This window comes from Lemur catta, chromosome 1 (assembly GCF_020740605.2).
Source record: "Lemur catta isolate mLemCat1 chromosome 1, mLemCat1.pri, whole genome shotgun sequence".
Taxonomy (NCBI): Eukaryota; Metazoa; Chordata; class Mammalia; order Primates; family Lemuridae; genus Lemur; species Lemur catta.
In genome coordinates, this window is record NC_059128.1 from 101,619,890 (window position 1) to 101,635,441 (window position 15,552).

General features: G+C 46.0%; 1 protein-coding gene across 4 annotated transcripts in view; it reads right to left on the bottom strand.

Moving 5' to 3' along the window:
* CELF6 (CUGBP Elav-like family member 6) overlaps positions 1–9,346 on the bottom strand; it is a 30,971-nt gene extending 21,625 nt beyond the window's left edge. For 2 of the 4 annotated variants that reach the window (XM_045531210.1, XM_045531184.1), the window contains exons 1-2: positions 8,815–9,346; positions 5,067–5,149 (exon numbers count right to left, since the gene is read on the bottom strand). In XM_045531210.1, the coding sequence (XP_045387166.1) occupies positions 5,067–5,149; positions 8,815–9,076 (345 nt within the window). In that variant the 5' untranslated portion in view covers positions 9,077–9,346. The remainder of the gene's footprint in view (positions 1–5,066; positions 5,150–8,814) is intronic. The other 2 variants (XM_045531193.1, XM_045531202.1) reach the window with 1 other exon arrangement.
* Positions 9,347–15,552: the final 6,206 nt, after the last annotated feature.

Sequence of the window (15,552 nt, forward strand, 5' to 3'; positions counted from 1 at the left end):
TCCTACCTTAGCCGCCTGAGTAGCTGAGACTACAGCTGCGCACCCCCACACCTGGCTAATTTTTTTTTGTATAGTTCTATACTTTTGTATAGTGGGGAACCAGAGAGAGGAGGGCATGTTGGCTGACTCTTGGGTCCATGGCTTAGGGATTGGGGAAGTTGGCAGTTTGGGAGTTTGGAGGTACAGGGAAGTCCCCAGGGAAGGAACCCAAGAGGATGACGACAGAGTTGAGGGGAGTAGTGCACCCCAGGGCTTTGAGCCTTCAGCCCCCAACAGCAGTGGTTGTGGAGGACACCTGCGACTCAGGTATGCTATGTGCGGCTGGAGGGGAAAGAAAGCAGCCCGCGTGAGCTTCCTGGTCATCCTACCCTGCCTCATCCCTGCCGTAGGCAGGGGAGGGACGTGGGAATGGGGTGAGGTAGTCAGGATTCCCCTTTGAGGAAAAGCGAACATTGCCTCCTGGGCCAAGAACCTGTTGTGGGACTTCAGGTGAGCCCTTGCCCTGGCTGAGCACCTGTTCCCTTGAGAGTTTCTTGGGTGGAGTCCAGGCCCATTTCTTCAGGGACCAGCCCTGGAGGGGAAATCAAGGCAGAGAATGTCAGAAAGAACAACCTATTCCAGGCAATGGAGTAGGGCAGGTCAGAGGCAGCACAGACATGCACAAGGCCCTGGTCCTTCCGACCTGGTGAGCGGAAGAGAAAGCGAGCGCCTACCTCAGCTCCCTGCTCAACTCGACTGACTCGTCTAGAAGTCCTGCCTTTGGGCTCAGCACTGCCCTCTTCAGACTCTTCTATCCTGATGTCAACTATTTCTTCTACTCAGCACTCACACCCTCAGCACTCCCTTCTCCATGGGAAGAGAGTTTATCAGAACCTCCCTGAAGAAGGGACTCTTGGTGGGTCTGGGGGAGGTGTCATGATGTACAGGGAAGAGTGGCACGGAAGAAAAGCAAATCTCATCATTTTTATCACTCCCTTCTCTAATTCAATTCACTATGAAGTCCCACTGGTTCTGGAATCTGTATGGCCATCCTAAATAGCTCTCGAGTCCACCCTCTTCTGCCATCCCTGCCTATCCCCCACTCTAGGCCAGCATCATCATTCACCTGCACTTGAGCAACGATGTCTTAAAGGGTCATCCTGCCTCCGGTACTGCTTTCTCTCCAACCCAACCTTCACACCGCAGCCAGGGTGATCTTTTAAAACCAGTCGCTCACTCTTCCCTGCCTAAAATCCACCCACAGCCCCCATTGTGGGCCTTCTGATAAAGCCCAAGATCCCAAGACTGGTGGCTGAAACCTGCGAGTCTTGCTTCCCCTGCTGCCCAACATACACGATGCTCCCCGTTCACGTGGAGCCTCAGCGGTCTGCTGCACACCTTCCCTACCGGCTTTCACATTATCCCCAGAATTTCAGAAGTGGCCTTTGTCTCATAGGTTTTTAGATCCTCAGATATGATGAGATGTGATCATGATTCAGCTCAGCTAGCATCTCCTCTGCAAAGCATCGCCACCCTCTCCACACCTGATGCCTCTTTCACATGCCCAGATATAAACCCCAATGAGGCTCATTTCTGGGCCAGAAGCTCCTTGAGGGCAAAGACTCAGACTCATTCACTGCATGGTTGCTAGCACATACGGGCCTTTCTATGAATTTCAAAAAGGTGCTTCCCCAGCCCTGGGGATGAATTAGAAAACACGTGTCCCTTCCACTGGGCTGACACAGCCCTGAAATGTGCATGGCTTGGTCAATAGGGCATGGCTAGATGTTTGCCCCCATTTGCCCTCCCCATCCAAGCTGTTTTGTGCAGGGCACAACCTGCGAAAGCAAATGTGATCCCCTACTCAGCTATGCCTGCCTCCTTCACAGTGTTTGAAGGGATGGCTTCCCAAAGGAAGGAAAGTCATGAGCAGAGAGATAGACAAAGAAGCAGGCACCCTCTAAATCCCAGAAAGTGGGCTGAAGTTGGGCCTCACCCTCTTCAGGTGGAGCCTAAAGTGAGGCTAAAAGAAGTAGCTCCAGTTTCATGGGTAAGAGGAGAGGAGAGTCAGGTGGGACAGACAGCTAGGTTTGAAGGAAGCCCCCAGTAGGAAGCCAAGCATTGATAGGTGACAGAAATTGGCAGGAGCAAGTGGAGGGGGGCCACGAGGCAGTCCTGGCCCATCAGATCCCACGAAATTTTCCCTGGGAGTCCAGCCTTTCTCTTTGGGGGTTGACCCAGCCTTTCCTGGTTCTATGGTGGCAGTCTTGCCTGACTCCAACAGGAGCTCAGATTAAAATCTTTTCCCTGATTCTTCAACAGGTGTCAGCTGTGCCCAGGACCCAGGCCCTGCAGAGAGGTGTGCACCCTCCTCCTTCCATGCTGGCGAGCCTGAGACCGGGTGACTAAAGTTGCTGCTGCTGCCCTTGGCAGGCCCAGAGCAAAGACTGATGGCACGGACATTGCTGGGGCTGGCCAACACAGCCATCGATTTTCATTTATGAGAATAATTAAATATTAATTTTCACTTTGTTAAGCTGGGGAGGGTGAATAAAGCCAATCCTGGTTGTACCAGAGGAAGCTGGGCCACGTTGGAGGTCTGCAGATGGAAGAGTGGGAGGGGGCAGAGGTCCCCAATCACCATTCTCTCCAGAACCTGAGACCCCTCTCTGTCACCAGGTTGGCTCAGTTAATGGTGCAGGGGTTAAGTGAAGGAGTTCTGGAGCCAGACTAACTGGGCTCAAAGTCCAGGTCTTCCCTTCAGTAGCTATATGACCTTGGGCAAGTCAGTTGATTTTTATGACTCAGTTTCCTCATCTGGAAAATGGCAATGCCAATAACAATACCTTCTTCACAGAGGATTAAGTAACTTAGAGTGTGTAAAATGCTAGGAACACTGGTATCAATACGTGTTAGTTATTATTATTTAGCTTTTCTACTCCAGAAATTCTCCCCATACTCTAGGGCCTCACAGGCCTTATCTCAGGGGCCCTCAGTTTCATAGAGCTTCCCAGCATCTCTCACTGAGTGGAGTCCTGTGGTTTGTGGAGGAGAGGGTTTTTGCTCCCAAAGTTTATCTAACATTGTTTTAGTGCCTCCCATTTGCTTTCAGGAAAAAGTCCAAACCCTTCAGCCTGGCGTTCAAAGTTTCCTCTTCAACCACTGTCCTCGCAGATCTCTCTCATGTGCCCATGCTCACGTGGGCCTCCCAGACCCATTTCACAGTCCCAGACCCATTTCACATCCACCTGCTCCTTCTGTCCCTGCACCTTTCCCGTGCTGTTTCCCACAGGGACTGTTACGGCTGTCTCATTGACTCTCAGTTCTAGCAGCAGAAGTCATTTGCTCCCGTAGTTAGATGAATGATGACTTCTACTACTACTCCTACTGACGCTGCTGTTACTGTTGCTACTACTGCTAGCTAATCCATATTGAGTGCTTATTTTCTGCCAAGAATAGTGCTAAGCACTGTACATGACTTAGCTCATTTAATCATTCAACAACTCCAGGAGTTCAATTTTACAGATGAGGAAACAGAGGCTTAGAGGTAAAGACTCGTCCAAGGTCACAGAGCTAATGGGTGGTGGGGCCTGGATCTACACCCAGGTCTATCTGACTCCAGAGCCTGCATACAGAGGATTAGTGATGGTGATAAGTTGGTGTTACTTGGCACTGAGTCCCCAAGAGTGAGGCTTAAATTGCATCAGTTACTAATATTTGTTCTAGAATCTGACACCCCATTAACAGCTTGATCAGCTTTTGGCAAAGCTGGTTCCATTGCTGGACAGCTCCAATTCAGAGAAGTGACTTCTTTACACTGAGCTGAGATCAGTGTCTGTTCTTTCTATTCACTGGTCCTGATCCTGCCTTCTGGGGCCACTCGGAGAAAACCAAATTCCTCTTCAGAATCTGAAGGCAGGTACCCCCACCCAACAGTAATACTTACTGAGATCCTTCTCTGTGCAGGCACTTGCTAAGCTTCAATTAACCCTCACTATCGCCCAGTGAGCTAGGTGTTAGTATAACCTACTCCTTATAGATAAGGAAATTGAAGCTCTAGAGTCTAACTAACGTACCAGAGACACAGAACTGGAATTGGTAAATGATAGGGCTGGGGTTCAAATCCAGTTCTGCGAGACTCAACAACCAGTATTTTTAATTATTATGTCATGATCCTTCCCTCTTAAAGTCCCACTAATCCCTGTCTTTTCCAGTTAAATATCCCGAATTCCTTCAAACTCATTCCATGATATATGTTGTGTCTTCACTTCATCCTGGTCTCTTTCTGGCAGGCTAATGACTCTCGTATATCTGAAGCCCAGAACTGGACATAGTCCCGGGTTTGGCCTGCCTATGGCATTTGAACTGTGCTCTGTTCTAGGCACACCACTCCATGGACAAGAGAAGATGAGGCTGCATAGCATGACTTGCTCTTGGTAAATCCATGCTAATTCCTAACAGTCACCATTTCTTCTACCACATGGTCAGTAGGTCCTATTTTCCTTTTGTCCAGTGATTATCCATTAGCCAAGATCAGACCAGGGATCACTGGTGCCTACAAGCCTTGCTGCCCACAAAATCAGGTCTCCCTTAACTTAACCAAGCGTTTGAAGTGTGGAAGGAAGACAATCTTGGTGAGTCAAGGCACCCCCCAAAAACAGTACAGGAAGAGGACCAGAAGAAAGTGCCATCAAGGACCCTAGGACTGGAGAAAATGGGGTGCTAGCCCAGCAGAGCCTTTACCCCATGTATTTGCATACATGATCACACCAGTGACAAATGACACCTGAAGCCATGATTTTAGCCAAGGTGAACAAATTCTAGCTTAGCCCACAACACTGATGCCTCTCCTAAAAGATGAGGTGGAGCATCTGTACCAAGAGTCTTGAGCCCATTTTTTGAGCCAGAAGATTGAGTGTAACTAAGAACTTGTAGCTACTCAGGGCATAGGTCATCCCTCTCTTAGAAAAATGACTCTGCTTCTAGTTCTTGGTCCCAACCCAGCCCCCACATGCTGCTTTGGCATGCACATAGGGCACTGTCCCCAGCCTGAGGTGATTCCCACCCCCCAACCCTGGAGGACTTACCCCTGGCAGGGTCTTCTGCTCGTGTAGTGCACTCTGGGCCTTGAGAGCAGAGTCCCGGGCGCAGTAGGTGAGGAAGGCACAGCCTGAAGAGGAAGAGGCTGGCTCAGGGGGTTTCCTGAAACCCCCAAATACTCTTCTTCAAGATACCCTACTAAGTTGCCAAACTTAAGGACACTCTCCTTTAAACAAAGACCCTGTTTCTGAGAAGCCTTCTCTGTCTCCCACCTTCTCTGAAGGGAAGGGCTTCATGTGCCTGGGGACCTATGTCCCAGGCTCTGGCTCCTTTTCCTTTGCTCCTGGCCTCCTGCCCAGGGAACATATGTACCCACACCAGTCATGTGCTCATACAACCCCACATCTCCCTCCCTACTCCAGCCATAAGTCCCGCTGGGGTTAAACCTCCCTAAGCAGCTTTACTTTCATCTTTAACCCAGACTCCCCCTTCTGTTTTGAATTCAGGCTCATGGAGTCTCCCAGGATCAGCCTCAATTCCTTCCCAACTCAGTTTTAGATGGGAGGAGGCAAAAGAGAAAGAGAATGGTTTGGGCCAACCCTGGGACCCCACAACTCCTTCCCAACACCTTTCTCCCCTAAGTTTGAAGCTGGGGAATGGATTGATTTGAGTCTTGGAAGATGGGACTGGTTTAAGGGCTTCCCATAGGGGGAGTTTCCAGGGACTTCCTCATCCTATCCAAGGAGCTTGATCTGTCAACTCTCCCAGGGCTTCAAGATAGGGCCTTTAAAGGGTTATTATACCCCAAATCTGGCTCTTCTAAAAGGGCCAGCAGATATGGAGTAGAGAAGGGGTCTTGGTTGGGCTAAATGATCAGGCCTACCCACTCTTTGTTCAGCCTCAGAACCCGTAGCCTGCTAGCAAGCACTAAAGCAGGGATCTCTTCCTTTCCAATAGTCACTGAGCACCCATTCATCCAGAAAATACGTACTGAACACTGATTATGGTGGCGTATTATGATGGGCCTGGGAATAGAGTGGCAACAAGATGGACACATTCCCTGCCCTCATGGGGATTAGATAAATTATGCGGGGCACCTAATTGAGCCCAAAGGATTGGAGAATGTCTGAATGAAGATCTTGAGTTCTCAAGAACAAGAACATTGAGTCCTCAAGAACCACGTTTAAAAAAACAGGGTGGTGATTATTTCAGGCAGAGGGAATAGCATCTGTGAAGACTGAGTCAGGAATTTGGTGTGTTGGGGAAGTGGATAGAGGGGCTACCCTGGTTGGAGGCTGGTGAATGGGGGCAGAGTGAGATATGCAGGAATTAAGGCATATATAGCCTTGTAGCCCTCAGTTAGATTTTGAACTTTTTCCAAAGAGCAATTGTGACATGATAAGCAAGATCTGTGTTTTCAAAAGAGACTTCTGAGTGTAGGGGGAGATGGACTGAAGGAGGAGAAAGCGGATGTGGGAAGCCACAAGGAACTTGGTGCAGGTTTCCATTTAGACCTCAGAAGACTAGAAAGGCGAATGGGAGCATTTTTTTCTGGTGTCTTCTGTGTGGCTGCCCCCATAAGATGGGTGGATTGTCTGCCATCCACTGAGTTAAAAGGGACCTTAGGGAACTCCTGCGCCAAACCCTTATCATGTCAATAGGGAAACTGAAGCCCAAAGAGTGTGTCAGTGGCAGGGCAGGGTTTGGAATTTCCTAACTCCCAGGCTGGGGTTGTATTCAAAGCACTGTTGCTACCTCTCTCAATACCCAGCCATCAAAAGGAAAATGAGTCATTCTAGCTTTTACACATCACTGTTGTTGGGGAGGGGGTGTGGAGGATGTCTTGAGACCCTTCACAATCATCTTGCGAGGCAACACTTGCCTTGGAGAGTTGCAGGTTGGTTTGGGAATAAATCACCGAACACCTGATTCCTTACATCCCTGCTCTGTCTTTTGTCATCAAGTCTTATCATCTGACGTCAGAACCGGGCAGGGTTGCCTGTATGAAAGGCTCAGGAGCCTAGTTTTTGCCTAAAGAAGCCCCCCGTGGACTACCTGGGATAAGGGGTGGAAGAATGAAGGGAAGGAAAGACAGAAGCATGGCTTGAGGAACAGATGAATGAAAAAACAGTTAAGAATTCAAGGTAAATGGGGAGAGAAAGGATGAAGGGAACAGTTCAGAGACTCTGATAGTGTTTAAGTGAGAATTAAAAGTATACCATACACTTCCCTTATTGTATAGATGACCTACAAAGATTAGCTTTGTACTTACTGAAATCAATGTCTAGAAAGTAAGAAGATAAGTTGCTATAGATGGATGGACAGACAGGCAGGCAGCTGGGCTGCATTAGAAGGAATCTGGATGGTGTGGTCTTGTCCTTTCATGCCCCCTTTAACCTAACCCCACTCCAATGGGTAGAAGCAATACCCCTACCCAGATAGTCCCAGCCCTTCTATGGGCATTTTCTTGAAGCCCCTACATTAGTGTGCAAATGAATCCCACAAGGCCTCCCAGTTGAAGAGAAGTGGCAGTCTGATTCCAGCTCCCAGCCCTTAGCAGTTGTACTTGCAGTTGTTACTCAAGGCCCACCACTTCTCTCTCATGAAGATCATGAAGGATAGTTGTGACCCTTCCCCACCAAAACCTGAAACCACAGCATGGCGGCGGTGGTGGGGAGATAAAGGTATTTCTCCTCAAACCATTTCCCCTTCTCTTGCCCATGTATGGCATGTGACTCTGGCTCTCTTACTCCAGCCTAGCCTGGACAGTCTTTTCTGCATGTAAACAAGCCTCCTCCCTCTCTCTACAGGAAGAAAGGGGTGTGGCTGGACAGGACGCGGTGCCTCTGTCTCTCTAGCAAGGCCAGGGAGAAGATCCCCTTCTGCCTCTTCAGCCTGACCCACCCTGAGAGTGCTCTGGTCTGGGACCGACCTGTGAGAGAGGGAAAGCAGGAGGCCATAAAGGGGACTGGGGAGGAGCAAAGAAGAGGCACAGGAGTGGGGGGAGTTGGGTGATGAAAGAAGTGTAGACTCAAATAAGGGAAATCTAAGAGGAAGGGAGCAAATGGTGGTGGGAGTTCTCAGCTGAGGTCAGGGTTCTGGACTCAGATCAGAAGAGGTGGAGAGTGTAGGGATTCTGGCAAAGGGTGGAGAGATTGGGGTTACTGTCAAACACGAGGGGGACATTTGGAACTGAGAGCCTCCTGGGAGGTGTATTGGATTTTGTGAGTCAGACAGGCCTGGGTTCCGAAGAAGGGGAGAGTTTGGGTCTGTGGGTTTTAGGTTGGCAGTCTGAGAGTCAAAAGAAGGCTCTGGGAGTTGGCTGGATTTGGAGGCCAGAGGAGGGGTGCAAGTCCAAGATGTGTGTGTGGGTGGTTAGGACTCAGTGGGGTGGCACCAGGTGGAGGGTTCAGGAATGCTTGGGTCCAGGATTTGGGAGATTGAGGGTATTAGAGATCTGGATGGTGGAATCAGTTTCTAAATTCCAGGATTTGGGACGTCTGATGGGAGGGATGACGGAGAGATCCAACTGAAAGGTAGGGACTGTTGGGATGTGAGAGGTGGAGGGTAGGGATTTGGAGGTTAGAGTGGAGAACAAACATGTTAGGGGACTGAAGTGATGATCAGAGGGAGGGTGTCAGAGAGAAAATTCTGGGTTGGGGACTCTGTGATCTGGGGAGGGGGCTGGGCTGAGGTGGGGCTGATATCGGACTGGCTCTAGGCAGGGCTAGGGTTGGGGCTGGGCCACACTCTAATCGGATTGGGGCTGGGCTGGGCTGGGCTGACCCCGCGCACCTTTGTGGAGGCCGGTGAGCCGGTCCTTCAGCACCGTCAGCTCGTAGATGCGGCCGAACTCCTCGAACAGCGGCTTGAGGTCCTGCTCGTCCAAGCCCCGCGGGATCTGCCCCACGAAGAGCTTGATGGCGTCGTGGTCCTTCATGGGCACGGCGGGACCCGGGTTCAGCCCGCTCATGCCGATGCCGCTGTCCGCGGTGCTGAAACCCAGGCGCGGGCTAGGGCCGGCGGGCGGCGCTGACCCTCCGGGCGCCGCGGCCATATCCCCGCCCGGTCCGCCCTCCCGCCGGTCCCGCCGGTCCCGCCGTCCCCTCCCTGGACCAGCGGCGAGGGCCAGGGGAGGGGGCGGGGCCCGCGCGGCGAGGGCGGGGGGCTGCCCGGGGGGCGGGGTCCGGGTGGAGGGGCGTAGAGGGGGTGGGGCGGGCCGGAAAGGGGCGGGGCCGGGGCGGGGCGGGCCCCGGGCAGAGGTGGTGGGACGCCCGGGTTTGGCTTGAGGACCCGCTCGGCGCTCTCCGGGCTCCCGCCCGAGCTCTCCCGGAGCCAAGCCCCGAGCCCCAGCCCCCGTGCTTGATGACGTCAGGCAGCTGGCCGCCGACTCTACGCAAATGATTTGCATAATGAGGAAGCAGCAGCCAATCAGAGTGGGCGTTGACTGGGCTGGGCCGGGGGCGGGAGGGGCGGCTGGGCTCACGCGCTCCCGCTCGCCATAGCAACCCGACCCTCTAACACCCCGGCTGTGTGGAGTGTGCGGGCGTGGCCGCGACTCGCGCGTGTGCGCCTTGGGCCGCGTGAGGGGAAGGAGCTTCGTCATGCGGGATGGTGTCTGCGGGAGTCGGAGCTGCTCCCCTCCTCGCGCGCAGGCACACACGGGCACACGCAGGCACACCCCTCCAATCCTGGAGCCCTTCCTGCGGGGGTGGGTGGGGATTCCTCTTCCCCGTTGCCACGCCAAAGCCGGTCCCTGGGAGCCCATCCCACCCGGCCCCGCCACGCATCTCTCTCCTCTCTCCCGCGCCTTCAACCGCTTCCTGACCCCTGAGCCCACACGTTCCCCTCCTAGGAAAGCAAGCAAGCAAGCAAGAATAAAACAAACAAAACCCTCCAAACACTTCCTAAACACCGATTCCTCCTCAGAAGAGTGGGGGAACTTAGCCGTAAGTACTCCGCACCCATTACGCACCAGGTGCCTGGTTCCCCTTCCTTTTCTGGAAGTGAAAGCTGCTGTCCTGCGGGTCAAGGAGGTTAGGGCCGGGCCCACCTCTGACATTTGCTGGGCCCAGGGCAAGAGAAGAAATGGAAATTGACACACCGTGTGTCTAAATAGTTAAAAGATACAACTGGGTTACAGTTTGTTAAATAAAATATGCGTGCCTCTTATTTTCACGAATGCACGTGCAGAATAACAAAAATGAAAAATATATGTAAAGCTGTGTTTTTTATATGACTGGAAGTTGGCAAAATATCAGAGCTGATGAAATTTTATTACTCTTGCACATGTCTAGGTATTCTTTGGATGGGCCAGTGATATTTGGACAGAGTAGTAATATAATAAAGATAAATAATTCATAAATTATATGTTTATTCCATTAAATTTTTTTCTTGCCTCTTTCAGTAAAATTCCTATCATATTGTTTTAATATAAACTTTAACACAATCTGTGTCCATTCCAAGACACTGCTCAAGAGCAGCAGTAGCAACTGGAATCATCAAAAAATTCTTAAAGCAATATTCAAATTCAGAAATAAATCATAATTAAAAAAAATATTTTTATCCCTTAATAAAAAGTTACTCCTTGTAATTAGTTGATTGTGAAATGGGTCACTAGAACATTTCACTTTCATTCAATTCTATTTATTTTTTTTTTATTTCCTTAAGACTTCCTCTTCGACCCATGGATTATTTACAAATGCCTTGTTTAGTTTCCAGGTGTGTGGAGGAAAATTCGCCTGTTATCTGTTATTGGATTTCTAGTTTGTATCAATTGTGGTCAGAATACACTGTGTGTGATTTAAATTCTTTTTCATTTGTTGAGGTTTATTTTGCCACCCTCAGAATATGATCTATCTTGGTAAATGGTTTATTGATGTTTGAAAACAATGTGTATTCTGCTGTTTGGGTGTTCTACAGATGCTGATTATATTCTGTTCGTAAATGGCATTGAGTTCTTCTATAAGCTTGCTGATTTTATGTCTAGTTGTTTTATCAATTGTTGGGAGAGGGGTGTTGAAGTTAAACTGTAATTGTGAATTTGTCTATTTCTCCTATTAGTTTTTGCCTGACATATTTTATAGCTCTGTTGTTTGGGGCTTATACATTTAAAATTGAGATGTCTTCTTGGATGATGATCTTTTATCATTGTGTAATGTCACTCTCTGTTCTTCGTAAACTTCTTGCTTTGACAGCTACTTTACCTGATATTAATATAGCCACTTATGCTTTCTTTTGATTAATGTTTGCAGAGTATATCTTTTTCTATGTTTTTACTTTCAGCCTACTTATATATATATGCACATATATATATATAAATAGTTATAGTTAAAATGAGTTTCTTGTAGACAGCATACATTTGGATCATTTTAAAAATCTGCTCTACCAATCTTTGTCTTAGTTGGTAAGTTTAGACCATTTACATTTAATGTAATTGATATGTTAGTCTGCCACTTAATTTTTTGTCTTCTTTCTGTTTCCTCTATTCTTCATTTATATTTTCTTTTTCCTGCCAACCTATGGGTAACTTGTTTCTTATTCTAAGTATATTATACATACATAGTGTATCACAGTCTACTGACATTTTATCAGTTCAAGTGAAGCATAGAAACTTTACCTACCTTTAAGTCCTTTTGCCCTTCTCCATTTATTATATAATTATATTAAATATTTCCTCTACATACTTTGAGAACCACATTAGACAATGTTATTCAAAAACCATTTAGAAAACTCCAGAGGAGCAGTAAAGCCTATTGTATTTACCCATATTTTTCTTCTTTCCATTGTTCTGTCCTTCTTTTTGATAGTGCAAGATTCCTTCTTTCATCATTTTCTTTATATTTTCAGAACTTCCTTTAGTCATTCTTTTAGAGTAATTATGTTCATGACAGATTCTCTAAGTTTTCCTTCATCTGAGAATGTGTTGATTTCTTCATTTCTGAAGGATCCTTCTGCTAGATATTGAATTTTGGTTTGAAAGTTATTTTCTTTCAGCACTTGAAAAATGTGCCACTCTTTCTGGCCTCCATAGTCTCTGATGAGAAATCTGCTGTCATTCAAATTGTTTTTCTTTTATAGCTAAGATGTCATCTCTTTCTCAATTCTATCTTTGTCTTCAGGTTTCAGAAGTTTGATTTTTATGTGTCCTGATGTGGATTTCTTTGGCTTTATCATGTTTCAGACTCACCCTACTGCTTTAATCTGCAGATTTATGTCTTTTGCTAAACTTGGATAGTTTTCGGCCATTATTTCCTCAACTACTTTTTCAGCCCCATCTTCTTTCTCCTCTGTCTCCAAGACTATGATGACAGGAATGTTAGCTCTTTTGTTTGTTTGTAATCCCACAGGTCCATGAGATTCTACTATTTTAAAGTCTGTTTTCTCTTTGTTCTTTAGATTAGGTAAGTTCTATTGTTCTATCTTCAGGTTTATTGGTTCTTTCCTTTATCATCTCCATTCTGATGTTGAACCCATTCATTGAGTTTTTCATTTTGGTTGTTGTATTTTTCAGTTATAAAATTTCCATTTGGTTTTTATTTATATTTCCTACCTCTTTGCTGAGACTTCCTATTTTTTCATTTGTTTCAGGTATGTTTGTAATTGCTTATTGATGCATTTCATGATGGCTGCTTAAAAATCCTTGACAGATAATTCTAACATCTGTGTCATCTCAGTGTTGGTGTCTATTGATTGTCTTTTCTCATTATAGTTCAGATTTCCATGGTTCTTATTATAATGTGAGATTTTTAATTGATTCCTGAATATTTTATATATTTTATTATGAGACTCAGAATCTTATTTAAATCTTTGAATCTTATTTAAATCTGTTTAGTAAGCCTCCTTTGACCCTACAATGGTGGGGAAACAGGGACACTGCCTTGGTTACTGCTAGGTGGGGGATGAAGTTAAGGTTTCTTACTGGGTCTCTGCTGAAACTACCCTGAATGGGAGAGAAGGTGGCTTCATTACTGCTGGGTGGGAGTGGAAACTTCTGACTAGACTCCTATGACACCAATCTATCATGGAGGAAGAAGAGTCTAATGCGTCTCCACTGAACCCATAGGAAGGGTATTTGTTAATGCTGGGTGATGATGAAAGCCCTAGCTCCCCATTTTGTCTTCTCTGACATCATTTTGGTAGTGGGTAGGAGAAGGGGCCTTGTTACAGCCATAGCCTAGATTAATTGAATCAGACTTCCTGGGGTGGCACCCAGACATCAGGATGTACTAAAGCTCCCTGGTTGATTCCAATGCATGTGCAAGCAAGGTTAAGAACTGCTTTTGGCCGGGCATGGTGGCTCACGCCTGTAATCCTAGCACTCTGGGAGGCCGAGGCGGGTGGATCGTTTGAGCTCTGGAGTTCGAGACCAGCCTGAGCAAGAGTGAGACCCTGTCTCTACTAAAAAAAAAAAATAGAAATTAGCTGGACAGCTAAAAATATATAGAAAAAATTAGCTGGGCATGGTGGCGCATGCCTGTAGTCCCAGCTACTCGGGAGGCTGAGGCAGAAGGATTGCTTGAGCCCAGGACTTTGAGGTTGCTGTGAGCTAGGCTGATGCCATGGCACTCTAGCCCAGGCAACATAGTGAGACTCTGTCTCAAAAAAAAATTAAAAAAAAAAAAAGAACTACTGCTTTAGAAGTTCTTTTAGTAGAGGAACTGTTGGTGGTAAACTGCTTTGCTTGTCTTGAAATTCTTTCTTTTGGCTCACTTCTTGAATGATAACTTAGTAAATATATGGTTATTTTCTCTCACATTTACTTTGAAGATGTCATTTCACCATACTTTGGTTTCCATTTTGCTTATGAAACGTCGACTGACAGTCAATTTGTCCTTTCTCTGCAGGTAGTTAGCATTTCTCTCTGAGCGCTCTTAAGATCTTATGACAATCTTCACTTTTATAATGATGTGTTTTAGTGTATAATTCTTTTTATTTAGATTGCTTGAAATTTCTTATGCTTCCTAAATCTTCATATTTATATTTTTCCTCAATTCTGGAGAATCCTCAGGCATTGTTTCCAAAATTATTGTTTTTCTCCCATGTGCTGTGATGTGCTGCTGTTGTGATGTACTGCTCAGGACCTCCCCTCTCCCATTTTATTTTAATAAGTTTATAAAATCTTCCCTGAAGGTTTAGTACCTCTCTTCCACGCAAATTTGGACCATTGGGATATTTTTTTACTTCTTTATGAGCCAGTTTTGGTAATTAATATATTCCTTCAAAAACTAATTGTATTGCAGTGTCAAATGTATTTGCATAATATTTACCTAGTATTTTTTCTCAATTTTCATCTCCCCTATTCCTACAGCTATATCTTGGTTTTTATTTTTTTTCTTTCTTTTCTTCTTCTTCTTCTTCTTCTTTTTTTTTTTTTTTTGGAGACAGACTCTTGCTCTGTTGCCCAGGCTAGAGTGCAGTGGGATCATCATAGCTCACTGCAACCTCAAACTTCTGGGCCCAAGTGATCCTCCTGCCTCAGCCTCCTGAGTAGCTGGGACTACAGATTTTTTCTATTTTTGGTAGAGATGGGGTCTTGCCCTTGCTCAGACTGGTCACAATTGTTTTTTATTCTTAAAGATGTTTTCTTCTCTTTTTTTTTCTTGATAGTAATTAACTAAAGCTTGGATTTTCCAAATGGTCTTTTTGTATTACTGATCAACTTTGTTGCATTGTTTTGTTTCATTAATTTTTACATTCATCTTTATTGCCTCATTTACTGCTTGTCATAAGGTAGCAATAGGTTCTCTGAAGCAACTAGTTGCAACTAGTCTGGTTTTACTGTTTTATCTGATATGATTTTACCTCATATATCTACTCCTTAAGGTACCCTGAAGCCATTCTCACTTATTGCAGCAATCTTTTTTGAGGTTGAGGCTTCATCTTTAATCCTATCCCATCCTATTCATGTCTTATAGAAATTACTCATGTTTGATCCAATTCTTGTATCTACTCCAACTATGGAATATATGTAATAATTTTTATGATTTGGGATTGGAGGACCAAACTGGTGCTTGTGTTTAGTTTGCCAACCTGATAAAACGTTGATTCTTCATTTCTGGGTTATAAAGTTCTATAGATATGCATTAATTCAGTAATAATTTGCATATCATCTGTAATATTCTGCATTCTTTACATGAAGTATTAATGTGAGGTCGGTTATATTCTCTCAATAACTCTCCTAACAACTGTATTTTATTCCATTTTGCCATGTATGTGTACATGTATTTTTATGCCAATTTTTGTGTTTTTTTTTAGGGTTAAATTATACTGAGTTTTGAGATTTATACAGATTATATCTTCACTGAGAGTTCACCTCTACAACATAAAATTATCCTCACAACCAGGTCTCAAGCTATGTGTATTTAATTCTAATTTATATTGTTTTGCCACCCATACTCTTACTTTGAAGTTGGCAGACATATCTTTGCCTAACCTTTTGTTACCTGTGACAGATACGGAAAGGGAGTGAAATACCAAGATTGACTAGGAAGTAGTAAGAACTCATTGTTCATAGATTGATGTGACTGTCCT